This window comes from Strongylocentrotus purpuratus, unplaced genomic scaffold, assembly GCF_000002235.5.
Source record: "Strongylocentrotus purpuratus isolate Spur 01 unplaced genomic scaffold, Spur_5.0 spur5_scaffold_3, whole genome shotgun sequence".
Lineage (NCBI taxonomy): Eukaryota > Metazoa > Echinodermata > Echinoidea > Camarodonta > Strongylocentrotidae > Strongylocentrotus > Strongylocentrotus purpuratus.
In genome coordinates, this window is record NW_022145609.1 from 38,574,523 (window position 1) to 38,602,513 (window position 27,991).

The following is a 27,991-nucleotide window of genomic DNA, read 5'->3' on the forward strand; positions in this document are numbered from 1 at the left end:
TGCGACGTGAGCGTTGGACTGGCAGGACGATCTCTAAAATGTAGAGGATACAGAAGTGCTTCTAAGCGATGTCTGGACACCAATTTTGAGATTCTGAGATTCACCGAAATTGTCTGTTTACTTATCATAGACTAAGTGATAATAAAAGCGTGCACCAAGCGTGACGATATAGACGCGTACGGTACGAAGGCGTGTGTGTGTACATCGCGATCGTTGTGGTATTGAGAACCGGTTTCGACCGGAGCTAGCCAAAACATGAGCACTCTGTTCAAAATCGTCGCAGACTTCACAGTATTACTCCGATATTAAAATTACAATTTTCATGCGAAAAATATTAAATTCTTACTACATTTGCACTTCACTACCATATAAACATAATTTTTTTATTCTAGATCATTTTCAGTTTGTTAATTACCTTGAAACTATAGCATTATCTAGAAGTATTTAGAAATCATGGTTTGAAATATAAGACTACGCTTAATTCCGGCTTTCCTTTTATTTCTACGTCATCGGATAAAGAGGTAGTGCCTCCTAATATGCAAATCTCCTCTTTCTGATTGGTTCACTGGGACAACACCCTTTCACAAAGCACGTGGCAATGTTTACGTTTACTTGGAATGTGATGTTTTATGTTGGGCAGAGTCATGCTTGTATCCGTGATTTTTGTTAATTCATTTCCGAAGATTCTTGAGTGAATCATGGCATAAAAGGGCATTAGCGGAGAACTATCTACAGAATCTAAAGTGTGCTAGAATAGGGGGATATAAGATAAGGGGAGCCAGTCCTTTTGCCAGTGGGTAACTCAATGTGATGGAGAGAGAAATGTAGGAATGTGAGACAGTGTGGAAAATGAAAGAGAGTGGTGAAATATAGAAGGTATAAACCACTAAACCAGGAGTAGACAAAATAAAAAAAGTAGTAGTAGAAAGAAAAAAGCAGTAGTAGGTCAAAAAAGGTGGAAAGAACAAAGGAAATAAACTCAAACAATCTAAGAACTAGAAGATGATGATGACAAATGAATATCAAAGTTCATTACCTCTTTTCAAGTAAATCCTGATAGCATTAATCATTAATCATTTGCCCCATAAAACAGCATACATTTTATAGAGAGAAGGATAATTGTCAAGACTATTACATCATTATATCTTAATTTCTGGCTACATAGCACACACTTTTATCTTATTATTGTCACTGCATCAACAAACACACATATAAACAAAGATTAACATGCTAAAGAGAAAGGAGTCTTGAACAAATATCTGATGTTCTTTTAAAGGTACTCTGTTCCATTTACAGGCCAAAAAATGAAAATGTTGAATTCCAACAGCATTTGAAAGATAATACTAATATGAAACTTTCCTCAAAACAAAAGGGCTTGAAATATGAGAAAATAACAACCATTAGTTGTCAAATCGACTCAGTTGATTGCAATCACGAAAGTAATAGTCTGATTTTCAGACCCCTGTACCGAATGGTTGAACGTTTTGTGCTGCGCAAAGATTCAATCAGTTTGATTTTGGCCATTACAAGAATTGGTTTGTTGATATTGATGTAGACAAAATTATGCTCCTGTACCCTTTACAGCTCATTTTATGTATGTTATAACCAAAGAAGAAAAAGAAGTCACTCTCTCTCTCACTCAATAGTGTCTGACAGTGAAGTCTAGAAAATAAAATATGTTTCCTTGCATAATTTGAATATAAGGACACTGCTAACAGTTACATTTCACAGATAGGACATACGTGACATATTCATAATTCCTGCAAAGTTCTACTGAGTTTGATGTTGGCTGCAAACATGGGACATAGTAGCTTTAAATTCAAATAATTTCTACTATAAAAATTAATATAAGATACTGTTCACTTGAAAAGAGTTAATTGTTTATCTTTAATTGAAATAACATGAAACTGATGAAATAAAAGAAATAAAGTAGAAGAGTGAAAGAGGAGGACGAAGAAGAAATTGACAATGAATATGAATATCATGAGTGATGATGATGATGTAAAATAAAACAAAATGGTGACAAAATTTTGATGGCAAAGACAGATACTAGAAAACAGTAAAAAAATTAAAAAATAAAAAAATAAAAAAAATGAAGGGAAGGGAAAAAAGTTGAAGAAAAAGAAGAGGAAAGATAGACACAGACAGGAGTAAAAGACAATAGAATACAAGAGAAGACACTAAGAAGAATTTAAAAATCTGCAGGATACAACCAGAGACAAGAATTGAGACATAATGACACAATACAAAGTAAAGGTTTAAAAATGTGAGAAAACATTTATTTGCTCTACAAACATGCAAACTCTAACTTGGATCTTATAAAACAAATCCTTTAGTCATACTTTGGCAAGAATGATACTTTTTTCCGTAAAAAAAGTACTGTCGGTTTCAAGTTAGGAAGACTGTGCATGTACATATACCCATTTACATGTATAAGATTTTTTGGCAAAAAGAATTCTAATGAAATACAAAGCTTAGATTTATCCTAATTTATGAGGTTGACATGTGTGAAAAGAACAATGTTATTGTCCATACTAACAACTGTTCAAATGTGTGTATTCCCTTGCCAAAACTCTACAAAAATCATCATGAATTTTTCTGTGAATCGGCGAATTAGCACAACTATTATTTCAAGTCAAGGATTCTGTAACTTTCAATGGAAAATGACAGACCTTGCCTTTCAAAGGACTATTGCTGCCAACTATGCTGCACTCTGTGTATACTTGTCTCAGTTTTTAAAACAAATCCTGATAATTCGGTAACAAAGTAATCTGAACCAGAACAAATTGATTTAGTGGAGGATTGCTTTCAAAATAAAATCATTGAGTTTGTAATTTTTAAGAATCGCTTGTGCTACTGATGGTTTTTCCGAACTCAACATCATATTACAAATCAACACATGCATCATCAAAGGCCCTATATGGCTTTTAAACCCATCATTTCATAGTTATAAACAAGCTGCTTGCACATCATGTTACTGGAGACAAGCCTTGTCATGACAGCTCTGTCAGTTCTAAAATTTCCAATTGAGTATGATATTGATCCTCATAAACATTTAAAATGCACTAAAAAACATAAATTACAACATATTATCAAAGATTGGAATGTATTTGTCTAATTTTCAATTCCTGAGTGAATCCAAAATATCCATAAAAGAGAATACAACTAAATTGGAGTATTAAAGTACTTGATTCATTTGGCATTACATCAATCTTCAAGGCATGGTGTCAAAATAAGAGAATGATTTTTTTTTCTTACTTTTTCTGTCACATGCTAATCATTCTTATCACAAGTAAAAATGTATTTTTAAAGTTTTTATCTTTTTCATTCCTGTTCTTCATAATCTTCAGTTTCTAGTACTTGCAGATCAATGGTACTAGTACATAATACTAAAATAAACTATAATGTATGAAACATGATGTATGGAAAGATTCACAATAACTGAATATTGGTAAATAGTACAAAGAGTGTATATGATAAATGTAATTGACCATCACATTGGTGAAAAGGGGTTCTTTGGTTTGCTTCAGAGTACTGAAAATATAAATACATCAGGGGGGTGTTTCACAAAGATCCTTAGTTGAACTTATCTCCAAGTTGGACTTAAAAATTATGGAAAGCCATTAGCATCTTTGAAAATATTTTGTAAAAGTTATTTTAAGAGGCATAAAATGCTGATTCAAATCATTAATATGTTCTTTTATCAATGAGATGACATGTTCTTGATGTGGAATTAATGAGAAGTCTAAAATAATTAAGTTTTTGCTTTTGAATATATTTTATTTTAAGGCTACAAATGGCTCTCCATAATATTTAAGTCCAACTTAGAGTTAAGTTCTACTTAGGATCTTTGTGAAACACCCCCCAGATCGGTTGAATGACTATCTGACCTTCCTCTTAGCACCACCCTAGCAATAACCACGTAGCGATAACCACCCGACATAGATCTATCGAGTTTATGAAGCCTGCCCTCTGTTGTTAAAATGTTTCCATGTCTATACATCTTAAGGCCCATTCAGACATGACACAGTAAACCATAGCAAAAATCACGGCAAAACTGAACATAATACAGTCAATCCTGCTTTAGCGCCCACTTGTAAGTTATATAGGAAGACAACCCGTCTATAAAGACCACATTTTGCCCCCCCCCCTCCTTTAAAGTAATTTCTCATTGAAACATATACTAAAGGAACCTGTAGAGACCACCTACCTGCCTATAAATACCACCTTTCTTGTATCCCTTGAGTGGTCTTTATGTACAGGTTTCACAAGTTTCACTGTAGATGGATGGTGAGGGCAATATCTCATTGTTAGGAGTTAAACAGAACACTGTGAAAAACTTCTGCATAAATATTGCATAAACAAATCATACTGTTACTACATGCTATACAACTACTAAAATACTAAATACTAAAAAACATAACAAAACAAAATATTTTCTCCCCCTTCTCCTACTCCTACTATTGGACAGCTGTCTTTCTTGTTTCTACATTCTTAAATAAGACTGGTTCCTGCCTTGAGGAAAAGCCCATAGGTTAGTAAAAGTCTCTCTCTTTTGTAAGAACATTCAATACCTCCCGTCATAGCTTACAGGACAGGAACAGTAACATTGTCACTCTGTTTCTTGGAGGTGACTGCGATTAGTTCCCGCCTCAAGTCCTAATAGCCCAGTGGATAGAGAGTACCCTGTGGTCTCTATATTTATTGATGCGTTCCTGGTACTCATTCGTCTCTAGTCCTTCTGGACAAAGAAATATCATGTCACTCTCATTTGTAGGTCTGGTCCTTGCCAAAGGACCTCATCGCCCATTTGAGTTCTGGTACCTATTCTTGTCTAGGATAGTAAAAAGTCAGTCCTTCTGGTTCATGGAATAGTTAAAAGCCTAGCTCTTTTGTCCCAATGCCAAGTCCTTACTATCCATGGGATAGTGCGTCCCAGGGTTTTCTGTATTCTTGATCCATTCCTGGTACCTCTTCAGGACTTTTTCGTCTGGTCCAAGGAATAGTTAAACGGGTTACTCTCCTGTGTCAAACCCATCCAAACTCAAGTCTTCATAGTAAATTTCAGAGTAAAATGGCACTTTTTGTAATAGAACTGGTCTTTTCCTTAAGTCCTATTACCACATGGTATAGTAAAACTGTTTCTCTTTTTTGTGCAACTGGTCCATAGGACTGCACTTTTAGTCCTAATAGCCCATTGGGTAGTGTGCAAAAGGGTCTCCATGTTCCGCGATCCGGTCCTCGTACCTCTGCCTGAAGATCGCCCTGTGTTGTTCCCGGACCTCCAGGTCCCATATGACCTGACCTGACTCGCAGCTGCTGACCCGTGAGATCTTGATCGCCTTGATGAGAGGATCCGGAGGGTACGACACCACCTTCCCAACCACCATCACGATAGAATCAACTGAAACAACACACAGAGAATGGTGAGGTTAGATGGAATGAAGCCTATGAGGGGCTAGTCAAAACATTTTGTTTACACCTATGATCAATTTTGAGGAAAACAAACCAAATTTTAACCCACAGACTCCTAACTTTTTTTTAACAAAACAATTTCTTCATGTTGACATCCGATTTCTCTCATTCTCCTAGAGTTAACACATGAAACACCCACTACCAGTAGCTAATGGGTTAAATTTGGAAATAAACATGGATACATACAGAACAAGACACGAAACTTGCTATTGCATTTAATTATCATAAATATTAAAATTTGAGCGACAGGTTTGTGCAGAGCTTGTCTTCCCTACCATAGAGCTTAGAATATTGATTTCACATCATTCATTATAATGCTAAAAAACTAACTTCAATTTAAGTAGGAGAAATTTTTTGAAATAAATTTAACTGCTTGTGGTAGTTTTCTTAAAAGCCTGTCTACACTAGTTTGGCCAGGAGGGATTAGACCTCCCTGCTGGTCACTGACAGTCGGTTATCTCATCAAATCAGCTTCTAATTAACATCAGAAAAAGGGGATCATGGGGGACCAACGGGTACCGCTTAAGCATTGTTTGCTATATAGAGGGCGCAAGTAGCAACAAGTAGTACAGTCCCACTTTAAATTAGGGAGGGGTATAGGGAGGTGTCTGGGTACTTGTCCTAACTTAATGCCTTACAGTAGTTTGCAGGGTTTTTAGGGTGGAGCTTAGCAGGTCAGAGTAAATTATTTTAAACAATATTTAAAAATCTTTGAAATATATTTAGATGTATGAATAACAAAATATGAGTTATATGCAGCCCTGCACGTCACCAGGAATCCACTTATATTTGGATTTCATCCGACCTTTAAGACTTTATGGAATTATGTTTAATGAGTCTGTTGCTGCAGACTAGCCTTACAGCAAGAAATTATAACTTTACCAACCAGTGTCAGCTATAAGGTCTATGCTGTACTGTGCTTTGTGCAAGTCACATTGTCCCAAAATAATGTCATTGTTGACATATCTAAATTTTAACAAGAACATTAATAAGAAGGGATCACATCTTGGTTAAAGCAGGACTGCACTACTTGTATCTACTTGCACCCTCTATATAGCAAACAATGCCTAAGCGGTACCCATTGGTCCTCCATGGTCCCCTTTTTCTTATGTTAACAGAGAGCTGATTTCATGAGATCCCCCCCCCCCCCCCCCCCGTCAGTGACCATGCAAGGAGGTCTAATCGTTCCTGGCCAAACTAGAGCAGACATACATCAAGGAATATTCTCCTTAGCATAACTTTATTAAGATGCTTGCCCAACATGCCTTTTCTGCCGACGAGAGGGTCCTTCTAACTATGAATCCCTCAAGGGCTGGTCTTTATATTATCAATACTAATCAAATCGGTCAACGTAGATGTATTGGATCTGAGCAAATCGGTGCTGAAGCTTATTAGCATCAATCTTTGAGGACCATACACTTTCTTGACAGACCAATTTCTTCCTTCTTCCCCCTTTTCCCTTGTCCTTCTTATCTGTTTTACTTCTCTTTGTTCGTTTTGTGGTTTTGTAATATTGTCTTGTGTTTTCTAAGTCTTTGAAGGCAAAATTTGAAACAATTATATTTTTTTTCTGGGGGATCCACAAACTACAAGCACTGCATTTTAGTGGATCCCCCCCCCCCATTTCCTCAGAAATTAAGAATTTCTTGTAATAATTTTATTATATTTGTGCAAAGTGTATTTGTATAGTTTCCAGGAAAAATGAATTATGTATGGAAAAAAAAGAAGTAATATCTTTGTTTACCTTTCTGTTGGAAATGAAATAAATATGAATATGAATATGAACATGAATTCACATTCACATTCAATCTCTAGTTCATAAGTTATATTGTATTACACTTTTGAGTATAAATTTCTCACCTGCGATGACGTTATCATTGTGTGAGCGAAGCCTCCTGACACTGCTGTAGTCTATTCTGGCTCTACCCGTTGAATCGTAAAGTACAGCGATATTCTCAGGCTCGTCAACACTTACTAGTCTCCCCTCCATCCAAACCAGCCCTGCAGAGAAACACAAACAGACATCATAGTCATTTATCCATTGTGTCAGTGATATTTCAATTGATGAGTCAGTGTACTGGGGGTGTTTCACAAAGATCCTAAGTCAAACTTAACTCTAAGTTGAACTTAAACATTATGGAGAGCAATTTGTATCCTTCAAATATATATATTCAAAAGCAAAATTCAATATTTTAGACTTTTCATAAATTCCACATCAAGAACATGAAATCTCCTTGATAACAGAAAATATGAATGATTTCAATCAACATTTTTAAAAACAATTTTTACAAAATATTTTCAAACATGCTAATTACGGCTGTCCATAATTGTTAAGTCCAACTTAGAGATAAGTTCAATGTGGGATCTTTGTGAAACACCCCCAGGAAAGCAAGTTTCATAGTGGTTTATGTATGGTTTCAGACTTTACAGCAAAATACTGATGTGGCCTGTCTGTCAGGATGATATCTTATTTACTTTCCATTAAAATTACAGTGAAACCTGTATCAACGTCGATCTGGCGCTGCTCAGTGGCTGCCGGGCTCACGATCAATTGGGCAAAAAGAATTTCCGTTTCGGTTTAATAAAATTTGGAGTGGACTATTAGGCTATTATTATTATTATTATTATTATTATTATTATTATATGAAGACAAATCAAGGGAGACAAGGTCAGTGATTTTCATAGGCAGGCGGTCTCTAAGTACAGGTTCCTTTAGCATGTTTCAATGAGTAACCACTTTCAAGGGAAACCACAAAATTTGGTCTTTATAATAGACAGGTGGTCCTCCTATACAGGTAGTTGTTTAAGTAGGGTTGACTGCATTGAAACAAGTCTGGACCTCCTCTTAACACCATGGCTCAGTAAAAAGAGCATTGGTCTTGAAAACAGAAGGTCATGGGTTCAAACCATGCGGCAAGCAGATGCACTACTGGTCTGTGGTAAGACAACGACTTGTAATTACAGAGGTCTTCAAATGGGATTGAAAGACTTAGGTGTATTAAATGATATCTGAATTACCGTACAAGCACTTGCTTTCTTAGCAGTCCGGAAACACATCATCACCAATAATGAAAAGTAACTGATGCTCAAAGCTATTCATCAACCCAGCTATATCACACTTGATTAGAGTTGCAAAGGTCACAGGTTCAATCCCTGGCATGGCATTTTATTTAAATTACTTCTCTGCACCCAGGTGTTAAATAGGTACCCGGGGGCCGTTTCTCGAAACCAACTCCATGACAGTCATATCTTTGTCGGCGACCTACGGAGATGTCATGAAGCGGATAAACCGTTTCACAAAGCCATGACAGACATGATATCGATATATCGCGATACTCGCAGCTCAAGAACATAGTCTTTGTCACGATCCATTTGATTTATCAAGAATAACCCAAAACAAGTTTTGGGGCTAAAATTGTTCAAAATGAAATATATACATATAAATTCTCCTAAAATAAATAATAAATAGTGTCATTATCATATTTACATCATCAAACGATTTGCATATTTCTGTAAAGATTCTTAAATTGAAGAAAAACCAGTGAGTGTTTTTTTTTGACAGTCGAATCAAAAGTTAGTTGAAGGATACCGTAATGTGATAGTTTATCAATACATACTTTTTTGTTTATTGTGACGAGGAATTTTAGGTAAAATGTCTTTTCTCAGCCAGTTTTTATTCTAGAGTCTCATAAATACTCGTTATATAATTGATTTGATATTGAAAATATAATTTGGAAGTAATTAGAGAGGGAATAATAATGCACATAGGCCCCAAAGGTATGACGGTATCCTAAGAAAAGACTATGGATCGACTATGGAAAACGGTGTGTAACATTCTTACCTCTCTTATTTATATGTTATAGTTTAATGATTTGTGATTTAATGTTTATATTCAGCTTTTTAAAGTTTCTGTATAATTTTTATTCTCACTTTTGTACATTTGCATATCGCATCCCAGAGGTTTACGTACCGAACTCGTCTATATTTTTCTCAAAATGATAGTGAAACTAATTGTCCATTTCGCGGCCCATGGAATGGCAACAAACTGACTTGTGATGGCGCTTTACAGCAATTAAAAAGATATGACAGGTTCGGAGCAGTGACAACTCGCTTGTCGCGGAAGTTGTCGCTCATCTTGGCAAAGACGGCTTCGTGAAACACTTAGCTGACAAGTTGCGTGACAGTGGCGAGATATCGTTGATCTTGTAGTTATGACGGTTTCGAGAAACGGCCCCCCGGATGCAAACGTTAATGCGGTTGGATTGGCACGTGTGAGCTTGTAAAATGGTGCCTAGCTGAAAAACTCCACAGGGTGTGGAGTGTGTGCACAATTATGTTAGAAAAAGTAAAATAATAATAATTACAATGTAAAGTGCTTAAAAATTTGAATTTTATTATTTATTATTAGTCCTCACCCCCATGACCCCACTCAATAATTAAAAGTTTCAGCATTCAATAAGACAGCAAACTTGAATACCAAACATTCACTGACCTTGAGGATCAAGTGTAGCTAAGATGTCTTCTTCTGCCAGCATCTCGATGAACACCCTCACAGCGGGTTTATTGAGTCTGCTCGAGCTCTGGGTAGCCATCTTGGTACTCCAGAGAAACTTTCCTGATCTTCGAAGATGATCTTAGACTGAATGAATGCTACCTGGCTGAAGTGAGGGGGGAAAAGCTAAACTGTCACAACTCACATCCTTGTTAATAAATCAAATTGTTAAGTATAAATAAGAAAAACTGAGAGCTAACTTTTCACCAGATTCCAGTGAAAGAAAATCAGCTAGGCCTACCCCTTCCCCTTGTCGGCTTGTGTGTGTGCGGCATGCGGCAAGGGTCACCGCACTGTCGCACTGTCTGTGTAAGGGGAAGGTTGACAAACATCATCAGTCTTATCAAAGAAATTCCCATACAGATCAGAGACGGTTATTTGTGTCTAGATCTAGCTGTGTGTGAGAGTTACTGATCAACCGATGTCATTTCTTGGCAGATCTTCATCACCACCTGCGCCGCATAGCCACCCCCGCCGCTACCTTGGCTTGGCCCGTGAGCTCGGGCTCGCCTCGGCTGCATGGTCTGTACGTTGGAAAGGCTGCGTGGCGCGTACACTCCAGTCAGCTGTTTCATTAAGTTAATGCAAAATCGTCTACGGGCTACAAATTTCCGAATAAAATTCACAAATATTAAGAACTTAAGGTGCAATTAGCTTACCAAATTCTGCTGTATCAATGGATAATCAACGCGACAGCTTAGCTCAGCTCAGCTCAGTCAGTGCACTCGAAGAGTTTTCTAAATGCATTGCACCTTCTTCGTAATGATTGCACACGTCGCTTTCCATAACTAAAGCTCCAGTCTACGATCACAGACCTTATTCAACTTTCTTTCTTTTTTTTCCTCTTTTTTTTCTTTCCTTTTTTGAAAAATGACCAGGCCTTTTGAAGACTTAGACTGATAGGAATAGATTTAACTAGGAAATAATAAAACAAACAAAAATTGAGATCTTATCTGTTGAAATTGACTTTAAAGCATGTTTCTCAACTATGATTTTTACAATCGGTTTATTTGTAGGAATGAAGAATAGACTATACTCTCAGACTTGCTAATGAGGGCCTAAACAATAAACAGTTTCTTTCTTCCACATAAACGATTAACCCGTTGACTACTGAATTATCTAATTCCCATAGACTTAACACAGGGACCACCAGGTTCCAGTAAGCAATGGGTTAACATAACCACCGTCATTAATTATAGCTCCAGTCTACGATCACAGACGGTATTCAACTCTTTATATAAAAAATGACTCTAGGCCTAAAAACTAAAAACCGGTAGGAACTTAGATTTACCTAGGAAAGAATACAACAATTAAGCACAAAATTAGGATCCCACCCGTCGGACCCTAAATGCTAAAGCAAGTTTCAAACTAATAATATATACAGTTGTATATATATATATATATATATATATATATATATATATATATATATATATATATAATTATATATATATTTATGTTTTTGTGTATTCATTGATTTTTTTCTCAAAGCTCCAATTCTTTTTCGTATATAACATAGTTTATACAAAACTGCAATTATAACACGGCTCTTTTATCATTTGATAAACAAACATAATTATACAACATAATTCATTGTTCAATATTACACAATGTATACTCATGACGAAAATATATCGCACTTACATAATAGAAATAGTTATTTCAACCAAAAGCTAGAACAAAACAATGTTTTTTTCAGAAAAAGACTGAATACTTATAAGAAAAATATTTAAACAAATAATGAGTTATATTTCTCAACATATTATTATACAAAATTGAAATTTTGAGTTTTTCTTTTATTATATTTACCCTAGGTTCAATTGTAATTGTAGGGATGAAGAATAGACTATACTTGAGGTTCCCTAATTATTGACCCAGCCGGGAGGCGTTATTTTCTTGCACATGATAAACGATTAAATCAACCACCGGCATTAATTATAGCTCCAGTCTATTCCCGTGGGCAGACCGTATTCAACTTGATTTTTTTTAATGAAAAATGACTAGGCCTAAAAACTAAAACAGGTAGGAATAAGAATACAACAAGTACAAAATTAGGATCGTCCTCTTTAAATTGACCCTATAGCAAGTTTCAAAACTAAAATATGATATGGTTGAAATCGGTTCATTATTTTGTAGGGGGTGAAGAATAGAGAGTCTCTATTCTTCATCCCCCATCATCACCGAAATAATCTCCCATCCTCTTCATTTTTTAATCTTTCTCCTTCTTCCCCCTTTCTAGCTATTTCACTCTCTCTCAGTCCCGCTCTCCGTCTCTCTCATCCCCTCTCATCTCCCTCCTTTCTCCAGACACTCTCTCTCTCTCTCTCTCTCTCTCTCTCTCTCTCTCTCTCTCTCTTCACGGACCAAGCTCTCGCTTTATATATGCAGGGGCGGATCCAGGAATTTCTTGCCGGGGGGGGGGGGGCACACGGTGGGAAAGAGAACATATTTGGTCCAAAAAAACGACTCAGCCAGCCGCTGAATAAGGGGGGGGGGGTTAAGAGGACACTTTTTTTTTAAATACAATTTTTAATAATTTTTTTTGTTGGGCCGGGGGGGGGGGCACGCCCTGTTTTTCAGTTCATTTTGGGCGAATTTAGGGCTGATTTAACATATTTTTTTTGGCCCGGGGGGGGGGGGCTGGATCTGCCACTGATATGATCTATCTACCTTCAGCCGTATACGCCAGTGTTAAAATATATACTCCGAATTTAACTTTAGTTTTAGGGCTCTGACGAAATACATGTACCATAACCCATCTCGAGTTTTATACCATTTCAGCAATGTTTGTAAATGAATAAACCACGTTTGAAATTTTATTTTGGGGACAACTGATTCCCCCCCCCCCCCCCCTCCAATCAGTACGCCAGTGGGCCCTGATGATAACAAATAAAATATAATAAATAAGAAGAAGAATATTAAAACACTGGGTGAAATGGTTGGTTTAATGGTAATCACATGCCTTGAAGAAGAGCACGTACCCCTCCCCCTTCCCCTTCCCCACTCCCACATGATGGATTGCTACTTCTTTCGACTATCGAGGTCCATGATTCTTGAGCAATTTGGTGTGACACAAAGAGCGTTCCATATACATTGCATGCTGCATCAGGAAAAAAATATGGACAAACATTCCGGCGTTGAAAGTGGTCAGCCTTCTGTTAATAAAAGCCCAAATGATAAGAAAGATTACAGGTAACATTTTTTCGATGAACTGTTTCTCAGGAGTTTCGTAGTTTTAACATTTTAGTCTTGTTTTTATTCATTACACCTAAATCATTTTTTACAAGTCATCGAGTGTGCCCACCTGATGTATTTCGCGTGTGTAAATTTACTGCTTAAATTGAGTAGCTCCTGGCTGCCCTCCAGCTCCATTTACAATTACATTTTAATTTTTATGACATAAGTCATGATTATTTATTTTGTCCATTGTTATCATTTAATGTTGTCTGGTCAGAACTAAGCTTAGTCAGTACTGATTGTTATTATTTCTCTGTTTAAAATGATCATCAGACAAATAAATCAGAATTTCTATCTCAGTGTGTGTGTGTGTGTGTATTGGCACATTCATGGGGCACTAGAGGGCGCTTGGGTCGCGTACGAAAATCTGAATGGCCTTGCTGCGGTGGGTCGGCAATAATCAGCCCAAAACTTGGATATGGGAGGTTGGAAGGATATATCTTTTTTATAATGTTATCCGGTCTTACCCTTATTAACCATCCTATGTTTAATCTATGTAGGAATAACATGCGAGTATGATAAGAGAAACATCGGGACCATTACTGAAGTAACTTTTAAAATATTAGCCTAGAAATGACCACCAAACGGAAAAAATTGACATTTTTTCCCGACAAATCTTCATAAAATCTGAGTTATAAACAATTCACATCTAGGTACACTAATACAAATACGATTTTCTGAAAATTCAGGTATGATTTTTTAAGTTTCTTTCAATTTCAAGTATATTTCTGCGCATTGCAGCGCCAATATTCTTCACTGCTTCAAAATCACCCTTGATTTTTTTTTTGCAACGAATTTGATACGAGGTCCGCGAGTGTTCCCCTTTCCTTGCGTGTTGAAAGTTTGGTAATACATAGTTTGCATTGACTCGCGCACAAAAAAATGGTCAAAAACAAAATGTCAAATGAAGAAATAAACAAGCTTTTGTATAGTTATAAGAGTTCTACCGAGGTTTCTTTGTCGATTTAATTTATTATATAGTCTCAATTAGAATTCAGAATTATCTCACTGAAAAGTTAAGAAACCGACGATGTTCTCGATCGTAGTAATTTTCATTTTGCCAGCAGCCGATCTAGCGTTGTTTGGGCAAAAAGCTAGGCCGCTGCCTTCCCACCGCGAACCTTTCCGAGTCCCGCTAAAATGGCGCGCTGCGGAGCTTCGAAGCTGCGTTGGTATCGCTGCAAACTCTCAGCCGGCTAGCCCTCCACGACGGACCATTCGCGGTATGGTGAGAGTGTGTGTGTGAGGTATGATTTTGGAATCAAGAACGCACGTAACGCAACCGTGCGCGTCATTTAGAGCTGTCGAATGTGTACGACCAATTTTACATGTACGATTTTTAGTACAGATACTTGGTCAGTTTTCTTCTTATATCTTTGGTTTTACAACATGTAAAAATATAATTTCTTCAAATCTGCTCCTGACTCGGTTCAGACTAATTGTCTGATGTGTTTTCAAGTCAATTTTTTGAATATATTTTTTTGCATGAATTTGCCTATCTCAGATAAATTACCACAAAAAAGAATAAAGTACACTTTATTCTGTTCCATATGATTAACATTTGCATCTTGTATGTATAGGGTTGTGAAGCTAGACAACGGCATAACTGCACTGCTGATAAAGGATGTTGACAACACTAACAGCAAGGAAGATGATGAGCATGATGATGAAGAACAAGAGATGGAGGAGGAGGAGACGGAAGGAGATGATGGAGCTGGGCTCGAAGGAGGAGATGGGAACTTATCTGTGAAGAGGAGGAAGCAGGAATCCTGCGGTACCGATGATGGAGAGATGGAAGAAGAGCAGGAAGAGGAGGAGGAGGAACTAGAAGGAGGAGATGAGGAAGAGGAGGAGGGAGAAGAGTCATCCCAACGAAAGAAACCCAAGAAACAATCAAAGATGGTGAGGAGTTTGAAAACCACTTATCAAAGTCTCATTTTGACCACCGCCTCTTTTTAAAAAAACTATTTACTATTCAGAAGAAGAAGAAAACAAAAAAACTAGTGATATTCATATTGTTTAAATAGCTTTTAAAGTGACACAAATCATTTGTTTTGTCATACATTGCATCAGTATACTCACATAGCACAATAATTGTGAATAAATAGGCTTGGCCAGCTATAATTAGCATGGCAGCCATCTTGGGAAAAAATAGCAAAAAATAAATTGTAATGCCCTGCCTCCTCTTTAAAAAAAAGAGTCTGGACGAGAAACACATTATTGTTGTTATTTGGTCTTGTGTGTAATTTTGATAATACTTTCCATGGTATAAATATTAAATACCTGTAGAGTCGTGAGATATTATTATCCCTAAAGGAGTAGATCCTAAAAACTATGTGTTCTCTGTAAGGCTGCGACGGGTAGTCGAATGCTCGAGTACCCGCACGGTTGACAACTACTCGGGTACGATTTCTTGTACCCGAATATTCGGCCGCAAAAAAAAAAAAAAAATTAAAAAAAAAAATTAAAAAAAAAAAAAATGTCCAGGCCCACGCTTACCCGTGCCAGGGAGAGCGGCGTCCGCTGGCATGGTACCGTCGGTAAAAATGTTTCCCAACTCAAGCACTGTCAAACTCACCTTTCAGAAACTGGGACCAAATGTCCAGATTTCTGTTTGGACTTGGAGGAAAATGGATTATTCTGCCATCTTTGGTTTTTAAAACAGCATTGTTTACTGTTATTATTCTTATTAAATTGGCGCCTTCAACTGCAACTCAAAGTAAAGTTGCATGCGTTTTCAGCGAGGGACCTGAGAAACTGCCGAGTGGTATGGTAGTGGCAAAAAAAGAAGAAAAAAAAGGAAAAAAATCCAAAAATCCAAAAATTAAAAAAAAAAATCAAAAAAATTATAAAAAAACATGGCGTCCGAATATTCGAGTATTCGCCTGTGAGCCTGGGAGTGTACTCGGGTACCTCATTACACTGTTGTGCACAGCCCTAGTTCTCTGTTCAGGGGGGTGTTTCACAAAGATTCTAAGTCGAACTTAACTTAAGTTGGACTTGAATATTATGGAGAACCATAGCCTTATAATGAAATATATTCAAAAGCGAAAATTCAAGTATTTTTTATAGACTTTTCATTAATTCCACATCAAGAACATGAAATCTCCCATGATGATAGAAAATATGAATGATTTGAATCATAATTTTATGCCTTTAAAATAACTTTTACAAAATATTTTCATAGATACTAACGGCTTTCCATAATTCTTAAGTCCAACTTAGAGTTAAGTTTGACTTAAGATCTTTGTGAAACACGCCCCAGAGCTAGAAGAGCATTTTCCATAGAGATAATACCTTTCTGGCTCCTAAAAGGTGATACCTTGCTTTCCATCACAGGAATTGATTTAATCAGCACACATTTTTAATTGTAAAACCTAATTTAAGGAAGGAAGATATGTAATATCCTTTGGCTAAATATTAATGTCATTTGTCACACTCGACCCAGGTGAGGTAACTGGGTACCTGGTAGGATTATTCCTTGTAAACCACTGTGCACTTTAGACGGCTGCCGGAGCTAAAGCCAGGGTAATAATTTCCATAAAGCTCTTTGGAAGCCCATAGAGATGTTGTATGATGTGATATGCGCTATACAAGAACCAAATATTATTATTATTATTGTTTTTGAATGTTTCATTCCAGGCAGCAGCAGCTCTCTGTGTTGGTATTGGTAGCTTTAGTGATCCAGACGATATCCCGGGGTTTGCTCACTTTCTAGAACACAGTAAGTCAATACATTCCTCCTTAGAAATCAAAATGAACAAAATCCCTTTGCCTGTCCTAAGTTCCTAACCAATCTAACTGTATCACACCGTCACGTGTCACCTTTGTTAACACTTTTTCTTGTGTTTTCTTGATTTTTGTATTTAGTCACGATAGAATGTTGAGGCATAAATGAAATTTACAGTTAATGTGATATTACCTATGCTATGTAGCGTTTTTGAAATGTTATACTTTAGTTGAACATTAAATTATTCTATTCCAAAGTGACGGAAGGTAAGTTTACTTTTCAAGCAAAAGTCAAACATGAACTATATTTCCTTGATTATGTTGCATTGTTATGCTTCACTTCTTTGTTGTTGTTTTGTTTTGTTTATTTTGTTGACATTTGCATATGCCTAATTTATGTGTGAATTTTGTTTACAGGTGTGTGAGGAAAATCATGTACTCTGAATCTTTTTGTCTGTTATGAGTAACATATTTTTTAAAATGTGCTTATTGTTTTTACAATATACTACCTTTATCAACAATCTCAAATTTTAATCCATCTTTATGTTTTTTTTCAGTGGTGTTTATGGGGAGTGCTAAGTATCCCGATGAGAATTCTTTTGATGCCTTCATCACGAAACATGGCGGTAGCGACAATGCCTCAACAGGATTTGACAAAGTATGTATCATCAGGAAGTTCTGGATAGAGGATTTTTAACTTGTTTGTCCTATATGGCTTGAGCATATTCCCAAGTCAAGTAATAAGTTGTGAATCTTCAAGTCTTGAATCTTTATGAGCTTTTATGGGTGTATTTTTCTTTTTTTAGGGGGAGGGGTTGATGCATTTAATGGTGTGGATTTGGAGTCATGAATAACTGGAAAAGTTTGATGCTGTAACATCACGGATATCTCCAATTCCGTTTAACCGCCAGGTTTTCGGTTAAACGATTAATTTTTTTTTTTTTTTTTTTTTTTTTTTTTTGGGGGGGGGGGGGGGGGGGGGGGGACTGACCCGTGCGAAAAAACGGGTAGGACTTTCATTTAACTGCGAGGTGCATTTGAAGGCGCCGATTTGTGCTTGTGAACTTGTCACAAATAATAGTAACAATGTCGTTTTTAGAAGAATGTGTAAGATCATTAATGTAAATTAAAAACAGTAGAGGACCTAGGATAGAACCTTGTTGTACGCCGTGTGTAAAAGTTGGATGAATTAGTATTGTAAACTACATATTGAGATCTATTACAAAGATTACTTTCAAACCAAGATGACAGACAAATTGGAGTGTTGTTCTAGTTTTGGAGTGGTGAGTCAACACACAGATTACTGAGCTGGGAGACATTGCCAGGCATAGTTCCAGGTGGAGGGGCATAAATCGAAACCTAAAAAGAAAAAAAAAAAAAAAAAAAATGGGAAAGCGAAACCGTCCAATTGAAAAAGGAATCCGCCATGGGCGGTCGGATACCGGACAGTTAAACGTTTTACTACAGCACTAATATCGATAGTAATCAACATATTGTCTGTTCAGAGCCAAAATGGCACTAAGTCTGTGCTAGAACGTATATTGCGAGTTCCAAACAGATGATATCTTCATATAATTCTCTAATCTTATGTCAACAAACCTTCTATGGATGATGCCCATTGCACATAAATTATCATTTAAAGGGCCCCTCTAATCAAAACGCACCCGTGCGCTCACAAAAAATATTTTATGTAAGTATCTTGTGCAAGTATCTCATATTAGTTTATATATTGTATCATTAATTTGTTCATTTTTATTAAATATCTTTATTCATTTTTCAAATTTTCAAATTCTCTGACAATGTTATTCCATTAAGCTTGGAATTGACCTTTACATTGTGTATGCCACTCTAATCTTGTACATGGGACAAGCGAAGAGCTGATTTAGTTTTATGCCAGCAAAATGGTAACTCATGGGCATTTAAGTGCTAACTTTCTTGAAAGATATTGGAAATTCTTGTATCCAGCAATTCTAGTACTTCCATTCATAATCTTCAGGTTATACATGGTTATATAAAATCTTTCTTCCCCTTGCACCACTTTCCAGACCGTGTTTCAGTTTGAGGTCCAGAGGAAGCACTTTCAAGAAGGTCTAGACAGGTTTGCTCAGTTCTTCACCGAGCCTCTTCTCAAGGAAGATTCGACAGACAGAGAGCTAGAAGCAGTGGATAGTGGTAAATATTTTTGAAATTTTCCTTATGTTTGTACTAGAATAGCATCCGCTTTACTATTTTGTGTTGCCGTGATGTCAGAGTAGGATAGTTTTACTATGTTTCTCTCTTTTGCTTTCGTATATCAGTTTTACAACTGGGATTTGACTTAGAGTCTCTCAAGGTATTCTATATTAGATTTGATATACATTAAATTGTAGCATGCCGTGTACAGTCAAACCTGCTTTATGCCTAAGTCACACCTTTGCGTATTTGGCTTGCGTATTGCTGCGTATTTAAGGCAAGCCATTTGAACATTTATTCCTATTTCTTGATATCGAGAAATGAATTCTTGATATTTAGAAATGATTTACTATTGTAAAGCAATGGTAATTATTGATATCAAGAATTCAATTTCTTGATATCAAAAATTCTTTTCTATTCATATTGTGTTTTGCAGAGTTTCAGATGAGTGTACAGAACGACTTCCATCGTAAGCAGCAGATGATGAGTGTGTTCTGCAGGGAGGGGCATCCTATGGGAAAGTTCACTTGGGGTAAGCTCTTATGTAATATGGAGAAACTATGTTTTATTGATGCATCACATACATGTATATTCTGTTTTTGTCATAGGCAAGAATTGTGTGGTGGCTGTTTGGTACCATGGGCAAAGAGGTATTATGAATAATCATGATATTAAAGATAAAGACCAGTTATGGTCATGCAATTGCATTGTGAAAGAAACGTTGTGGAATCGATCAGAAAAGGTTGATCATCTAGCATATAAGTATTGGTGTGTACTGCAAGGTTCTGGAATCATCAAAATGATAAGAAATTTGGACCAGTCTTGGTAAAGTTACAAGCACTGTACACAGAAAGATGTATATGGGACTATGCGACACGTGCGCGACACATGCGTTATATCTATCAGGTCCAAGTAGATATAATAATTTACCAAAATATCAATTAGTAGGCGGTATCTCGGCAAAATTTGTATGATCATGTATTAGTCAAAACACATTCTTTCACATGATTGGTAAAAAGAGATTCCATTTCATTTTGAGAGGAGGGCATTTCCAAAACTGGTCTTTACCTTTAAATTGAGTTTCAGGCAGGTTGCCAGATATTATTTGCTATATGCAGCCAAGTGCAGGATCATTTCAATCATTGTGCCAAAGCAGATAACAGAATCAATCTTCCCAATTTAATTTTTCATGAAAATTAATAGATTTTAGGACTGATTTTGGTCTCAAAAGTTATTGGTCCGATTGATTTTTAAACAAAGTTATTGATTTTGACTCAGATTCACAAGTGTTACACATAAAAGATTTTTAAAAAAAGATTATTATTATTATTATTATAGGGCCCCATAATCGTTATCAAGAGTGTTTCATGTTTTAATAATATAAAGAAATCTTTATAAGTACCCATTTCTAGGATTTCATAAGCAAAGTTATTATGGTATAAATGCCAATCCATGCCACATTACATGATTTTTTTTAAATAAATGCAATGCTTCCTGGGAGAAATCTCAATTATTTAAACATATTTGTGGCTTACACCCAGTAAATAAGATCAATTGATCGATCTGTATTGAAAAACGAGTCAGAAAAAAATCTTGGAACCAGCGGGATTTGAACCTGCATCTACTGCTTGCCGGGCAGCGACTCTACCACCATGCCATCACTGGTCCATTGTACAGTCACGATGGACTTGAAACAAAACCCAAAGCTCTCCTGATTTATTCTGACTTATTAATATTCATTAGTCCGCCATAGGACAATAACTTTTATTAATGTAATGCTTCCTGGAAGAAATTTCAATTATTTAAACATATTTGTGGCTTAATCGATTGATCAACTTGTTTTTCAATACAGATTGATCAATCGATCTGATTTACTGGGTGTAAGCCACAAATATGTTCAGATAAAATTACATTATGTTTGTCAAACTTTGCCCAAAGCGTACACTACCTGTATCGATGTTATGATTATATGTACTTCATAGGTAACTCTAAATCCCTGAAGCTCGACCCTGCTGCTAAGAGCATCAATGTTCATGAGAGACTGAAGCAGTTCAGGAAACGGATGTACTCGGCTCATTACATGACACTGGTGGTCCAGTCAAGAGGTATGTATGATAAGTATTATAATAATCATAATGATAGTCACATTTAAATAGCACTGAATAGATTGAAACCTGTATATAAAGACCGCTCAAGGGAAAGATGAAAAGTGGTCTTTACAGGTAGGTGGTCTTAATGTACAGGCTCCTTCAGTACAGGTTTGAATGAAAAACCATATTCCTTGGAAACAAAAATGTGGTCTTTATAGACAGGTGGTCTTTCTTTACAGGTGGTCACTATAGCAGGTTTAACTGTACTATGATCTTAATATTGTAATAATTTTTACTCCGGTCATTGGATTCAATTGCTAGATAAAAAACAGTGTTTGTCAATCTGTACTGATGGGCAGTTAAATTTAAGATATAACTTTGCCTGATTGGCTAGTTGTATGGATATTACAAAGCAACTATAATTACACTTAAAGATAACCCTTCAACCAAAATAGTGTTGGTTAATCGGTACTGATCACCTATCTTATTTCTTGGTGAAATCATTAGTTTGAATAAAAAGAAAATACTTCTGATAAAAAGGTGAAGCAAGTGGATTGTGTATACAGGCCTGTAATTTTAGGATTTACATCACTGCTTAGGTAAATGGTTGCAACAAAAAATTTTGTACCTGAATTGATTGAATTATTGTATTTGGTAGATTCTCTGGATGATTTGGAGCTTTGGGTGAGGGAGGCATTTAGCAATGTCCAGAACAAGTAAGTAGAAAATTAAATAGGTTACTTAACTTATTTGATTAATCCAATCAGTCCAATTTGTTTTTCTCATGATATCTCTTACTAAAGATAATAGATAGTATTCAAAGGATTAAGAGAAACAAACAACACTCCCATACATATCTATAAAAGAAATACATTTTGTTATTGATTACTGTTAAATTTCCTCAAATAAAAAGTGTAAGAAAATTCAGAACCTGGATTTTGTTTGTTTCTGCTTCAAACATCTTCACCTTTCTCCATTTGCCATAGAAACTCAGTTCTTTGAAACCTTAGAGTAATACAACAAATGGAAGGAATATAAATTCCATTGTTTGATCAATTTTTCAAATCTAGCCATACTGTATGAACTAAATAATTTGGAGAATATTATTCATGGTTTTTATTTCTTTCCAACTTAGTTCTTTGGAGAGGCCCTCCTTCACATCCTGTGGTCAGCCGTTCCAACATGAGAAATTCCACAAGCTTTACAAAGGTGAGCTTGATTTCTTTTCTTTGTCTTGCTTTCCCTTTCCTCTGTTATTTCTAAATGAATCGTATATAACTAATATTTTTTTAATAAGATATACTGGATTACCATATTTTTTTAAAAGTATCTGGAGATGTTCTAGAAAAGTTTTGTCCCCTAATTCAATGACATACATGTATTAGCTATAGGAGAGGGGATTCACTATTCCTGGCCATGATTGATTGGCAAGTGAATGAGAAAAGAAAGAGAAGATATTGGAAACAGGACTTTGAGAAGAAGATGACACAATAAATAAACTTACATATAAGCCTATAATTCATTTACATATTGATTAATTTGACAACCTTGTAAGACCAGTGCACCCCCCCCCCCCCATGACTGGTCTCATGCTTTACCGCTGGTTCTTGTAAATTGTTCAGTTTATGCCTTCTTCTATTTCATCCTACAGTTGTACCAGTCCAAGATCAGCATACCCTGGACCTGACATGGTCCATGCCCTCTCAACAGAAACACTACAGGTAGTTACCCATCGCCGTTAAAGAGAAGGTTGAGTTCTGTGGAGAGGTGAAAAATCATTTGAAAAACATGAGAGAACAAACGTTCCTTGAAAAGCATGGCTCTTCAAATGCCTTCATATTCTAAATATGACATGTAACAGCTTAAAAATGAAGACCACATTTGTATGCCACATGTTTGTGTAGTCCCATATACATCTTTCTGTGTGCAGTGCTTGTTACTGGGCCAATTTTCTTTTCATTTTGATGATTCCAGAACCTTGCAGTACGCACCAAAACTTAGATGCTACATGATCATCTTTTTCTAATCGATTCCACAATGTTTCTTTCATATTGCAATCGCACGACCAGAACTCAACTTTATCTTTAAGTGTCATATTCTTGACATTATTACATTATCTTTTGATCTGAAATGCCAATAATGAATAATTAATGAATGATAAAGGAGAAAGATCATAAACGATTAAGATATATGAATCAATTTCTGTTGCAGCATGTTCATAATATTTTTTTTCTAAATTATGAAACATGATTCTCTCTTGATGCAGAATGTATGTTCCCACTGAGCTCTTCATACGCTTTCAATTTGATTGTCTAATATGGTTTTAATGCTGAAGATATTATTGATGATTCTTGTTCTTGTGTGTGTAATTGCTTCACTTTAATTGCTATCAATATATTATGCAATTAGGAACAATAGCCAGTTCAGGTAGCAACAGACAGCTGGTCATTCCAGCAGTCCCTGTATAAAAGAGAGTCCCGAATAGGCCAATCTAATTGGGTTGCTGCTGCTCAGATGATGCTATGTATCACTAATCTATTAAAGAACAAAGTAATTAAACTTTTCTAACACATGTGACATGAGGAATTTGTGGAACGCGCAAGGTGATAGTAAGGAAATGTATACTTATATATTGGAGAAAGACTGCTTCCCTTGAAATGGCTTTCACTGTCATTATCTTACTCCACAGATGCAAACCTCTTCACTATCTTGGCTGGCTGCTAGGCCATGAAGGAAAAGGAAGCATTATGGCTCTTCTCAAGAAACGGTAGGAATGTTAATCATTCAGGATGATCATCCTACCGCCTACCCCCCCCCCCCCCTCCCACCATTCCTTAGAAAACAAAAAGAATAAATGTAGCCCCCCCCCCCTCCCCCTTCCCTTGCCCCAAGATGGGATAGGGAGAAGGGCGATATAAGGACAATAGCTGCTTTCATTTCTCATATCCAATTCTATTTACTACGGATTTCATTCAAACTCTGGACCGTTCTGCTATTACCCTTATCTTCCTGATATAATATGTACATTTGTCTTTTACTAGAAACTGAAATAATCAGTACAAATGATGGTGAATGACATAGCATAGAGGGGCATTTATATTGTGCTATTACTGAAAATGTAGCAATACAATTGGTAAGACTTCTTTTTCCTACCTGTAAGTTACAAGTAACTGTAAACAAAACATATTTGATAAAATATTTGACAGATCTTAGAAGAAGAGAGTTAGGCATGAATGTAAAATACTCCGTGGTTTTATTAAACATCCAAAATATGTATATTTTCATGAATTGTGTAGAGCTCTGGCATTGAGGTTGTACTGTGGTAACTCAGAGAGCAGTACCGAACACAACGAGACGTATGCTGCGTTCAGCTTCAATATCGTACTGTCAGACGAGGGCCTGAAGAGAGTGGATGAGGTAAATAATTGGGAATTTATTAAGTTTCTCTTTTCTTCTTTCAAGTAGTACAGATTTCATGATGTGTCTAAGTGAGTGGAGGTTTGATTTGTTGATGACCCAGTTAAATAGAATTTTGCAGTTGTTGGTGCTAGTTCAGAGAAGATTTGGTCAAGCACATGAAGTTGTTAAATTGTCTTAATCCTCTTGAAGTTCTGGTATATTCTTGTTTCTTCTTTTCATTGTCATTGCCTCTTTGAATCTATATTCCTCCTTTGTCCACTTGCTTATCTTTCTCTTCTTCTTCTTCTTCTTCTTCTTCTTCTTTTTCTTCTTCTTCTTCTTCTTCTTCTTCTTCTTCTTCTTCTTCTTCTTCTTCTTCTTCTTCTTCTTCTTCTTCTTCTCCTCCTCCTCTTCCTCCTTCTCCTCCTCCTCCTCCTCCTCCTCCTCCTCCTCCACCTCCTCCTCCACCTCCTCCTCATCCTCCTCCTCCTCCTCCTCCTCCTTCTCCTTCTCCTCCTCCTCCTCCTTCCCTTTCTCCTTGTTTCTACCTCTTCTCTCGCTTCTTCTTCTCCTTTTCTGTTTTCTTATTCACTCTGTCTACCATCATCTTTTTCTTCTCCATTTACTTCCTCATTTTTCTTCTGTTGAGACGTGGAACAAATCAACACGTTATGATTTTTTCATCTGTTCTCACTCTCATTTCTTATTATTCTTGTCGTAGGTGTTGGTGATTATCTTTCAATATATCAACATGCTGCTCAAGGAAGGCCCACAGAAGAGGTACTTTCCAGCATATTTAACTTTGCATATTTTCGTCAAAATAAATTTTGCCTCCTTTGTCACTTGTCATTCTTTGATGTATGTGTTTGGAATCTCCTCTCTTTTTATTTGGGTGACTTAAGTTTTGTGTATTCTTGTAATATCATTTATCTTTATAACAAATCTGAAATATTGGAAGAAGAAACTTTGAAGTTGAGATTTGAGGCGTGATGTAGTTCATGTAATGAATATAACATTAAAGTGGTGCTCTTCTATATTGGCAACCATCAAAGCTATTGATTGAAACTACATTCATAATGTAGTCAGATGTAATCTCATGGAGAAAAAAATTACAGAGGGCCACACTGCTAGAACACTTTAGACATGATTAGCACATTCTAAATTTCACATGATTAGCGACTTACTTTCATGATCTGAAGATTTAAAAGATCATGTTTGCACAATGGAACAAATATTAATTTACGATATGCAATATTTAGTGAAATTTTCTTTTTCTTTCCATTTTTTCATTTTTTCGCCACAGAATATTTGATGAAATCAAGATAGTGGATGACAATGTCTTCAGGTTCTTCTCAGAGGTTAGTCCATGAAACTAAAATGATTTTAGTTTTGACAGTAGTTTATATACCTACATAAAGAAAACATGCTGATTCAAGTGACAGTCATTTGTGAAGAAAGAAATAAAAGTTTAATGTGACCGTACCAAAGAGGGAACTTACTTTGCAATGACCCTATTTGCTATTACTGGTAATCAATAAAACATACAAATATTTTTTTTTGATTTGATTCATGTATTTGATTTATTTTTGTTGTTGGGAGGGGGGGGGGGGCTTTACACATAAAACTGTACTTGTACAAATCAAGCACTTTTTTGTACAGGTTTGTACTATCCTGGTGTCAAAGTGGTAAGTTCATGACAGCTTGGGCATATTTCTTTAGTAATTTCTTATGGTGAGTAATGATCTATAGGGTATCTTTAAGTGAAGATCTGGCACTTACTTGTGGGGTTCAGAAGCAACTAATTTAAATGCCCTGTGTAGAATGTAGCTGAAGAGTATATTTTCTTATCTCTCCTAGATGGACCCTATAGACAACGTAGAGGACATGTCAGAGAGGATGCACCTGTACCCCACAGAGGAATACATTACAGGCCCTCTAATACAGACAGAATACAATGAGCAGGTATCCCCTTTGCTACTACTTGTACCTTATACATCTTGAAAGAATTTGTATGTTTAGAAACCATTTTTAAAGGTATAGACCAGTTTTGGAAATGCCCCCCCCCCCTCTCAAAAAATTAAATGGAAACTCTTATTACCAATCATGTGAAAGAATATGTTTTTACTAATAGGTGATGATACAAATTTTGCCGGGAAATCGCCTACTAATTGATATATTTGGTAAATTATCATATCGGTCCGGCCTGGATAAATATCGCAAATGCATTTCAACATTGAATATTGAGTATTGCCATTTAAACCTCTGAAGGCAATATTTAAACAATATTGAATGGATATTTTGCACCCCAAACCCTTGAACCGCAATTTTACTACTACCAGTCTTTACCTTCAAGTAATGCAAAATGTCTCTACTCCAGAGTTATAATGACACATCTATATTCAGACATATGCCTGAAAACTGACAAGTCTAGATGCAAGTTCCCTGTATATATGTAGAAATCTTTTTTTTGTCTAATATATTTATAGTATCTTAAAAACTTGACTGCACCAGTCAACAAACCAAGGTAAAATTGGGTTCAAAGGGAAAAGTCTTGCAGGCTTGTTTAAAGCCTCTTGACTTTATCACGAAATGTTCCTCTTTGCATGAGGATAGCGATGTCTTATTTAATAATCATTGCACAAGGCTGACCGGTGGTTTGGGACTTTTGTTGTTATGTGATGGATATGTAGCGATCAGGCAATCACTTTTCCCTAGTCCATTTTCACTCACATTCTGCACTTGAATCATTCTGGTACTTTGAAATATAATTCCTCTTTTTATTTTGCATGAGGGGCTCGAAAATAAACATCTAGGTATTGATAGTGTTCCCTTTTTTGTGCACTTTTGGGCCCCGTTTCACAAAGCCTTTTTTTCAATGACAAATTACAAAAATCAGTGACAAATCTGCTGATAACCAATCAGAAGTAAGGATTTCAGTAGCTTATAACAAAAACTGTCATTTGTCACTGATGACAAGTTTTGTGAAGCACCCCCCTGATGTGAGTCATACTAAATGTTTTTTCCTCAATTTCTTTTTTACTTTCCTCTCATACACTACCATATGTGATCAGCTGATCAGGGACTGCACCAATCCCCTGTCTCCAGACACAGCCAACATCATCATCTCGTCCAAAGAGTTTGTTGGTAAGACGGATCAGAAGGAGGAGTGGTTCGGAACCGAGTTCATCGTCCAAGACGTCCCAACTGAGTGGAAGGCAAAGATGAAGAGTAAGTAGCAGGCTTTTAATGTCTTCAGACGTAGAGGCAGGCAACTTTTTTTCCTTTTTTAGAACAGACCAGTTCATGGTTAGCACAAGTCCCAAATGACCCTGTATAT

The 27,991-nt window shown here is 36.3% G+C and overlaps 2 protein-coding genes across 3 annotated transcripts in view; one reads left to right on the forward strand and one right to left on the reverse strand.

The window, feature by feature from the left end:
- Nucleotides 1-4,856: 4,856 nt before the first annotated feature.
- LOC115928736 (recQ-mediated genome instability protein 2-like) lies at nt 4,857-10,809 on the reverse strand. Of its 2 annotated transcripts, none has more exons than XM_030996583.1 (4): nt 10,687-10,809; nt 9,968-10,129; nt 7,336-7,476; nt 4,857-5,404 (listed from the first exon to the last, which is right to left on the reverse strand). In XM_030996583.1, the coding sequence occupies exons 2-4, from the start codon at nt 10,065-10,067 to the stop codon at nt 5,187-5,189; spliced, it is 459 nt and encodes a 152-aa protein (XP_030852443.1). In that variant the 5' UTR covers nt 10,068-10,129; nt 10,687-10,809; the 3' UTR covers nt 4,857-5,186. The 2 variants fall into 2 exon arrangements, with proteins under 2 accessions (XP_030852443.1, XP_030852444.1); XM_030996584.1 differs by having other exon boundaries at nt 9,968-10,125; nt 10,687-10,790.
- Nucleotides 10,810-13,119: 2,310 nt separating this feature from the next.
- LOC115918983 (nardilysin-like) overlaps nt 13,120-27,991 on the forward strand; it is a 29,903-nt gene continuing 15,031 nt past the window's right edge. Inside the window, 16 exon segments of the mRNA XM_030996298.1 lie at nt 13,120-13,219; nt 14,845-15,166; nt 16,907-16,988; nt 17,551-17,651; nt 19,039-19,165; nt 19,602-19,697; nt 21,148-21,270; nt 21,914-21,971; nt 22,391-22,464; nt 22,907-22,976; nt 23,945-24,022; nt 24,552-24,672; nt 25,376-25,434; nt 25,958-26,012; nt 26,512-26,616; nt 27,726-27,882. Of these exon segments, the coding sequence (XP_030852158.1) occupies nt 13,125-13,219; nt 14,845-15,166; nt 16,907-16,988; nt 17,551-17,651; nt 19,039-19,165; nt 19,602-19,697; nt 21,148-21,270; nt 21,914-21,971; nt 22,391-22,464; nt 22,907-22,976; nt 23,945-24,022; nt 24,552-24,672; nt 25,376-25,434; nt 25,958-26,012; nt 26,512-26,616; nt 27,726-27,882 (1,723 nt within the window). The 5' untranslated portion in view covers nt 13,120-13,124.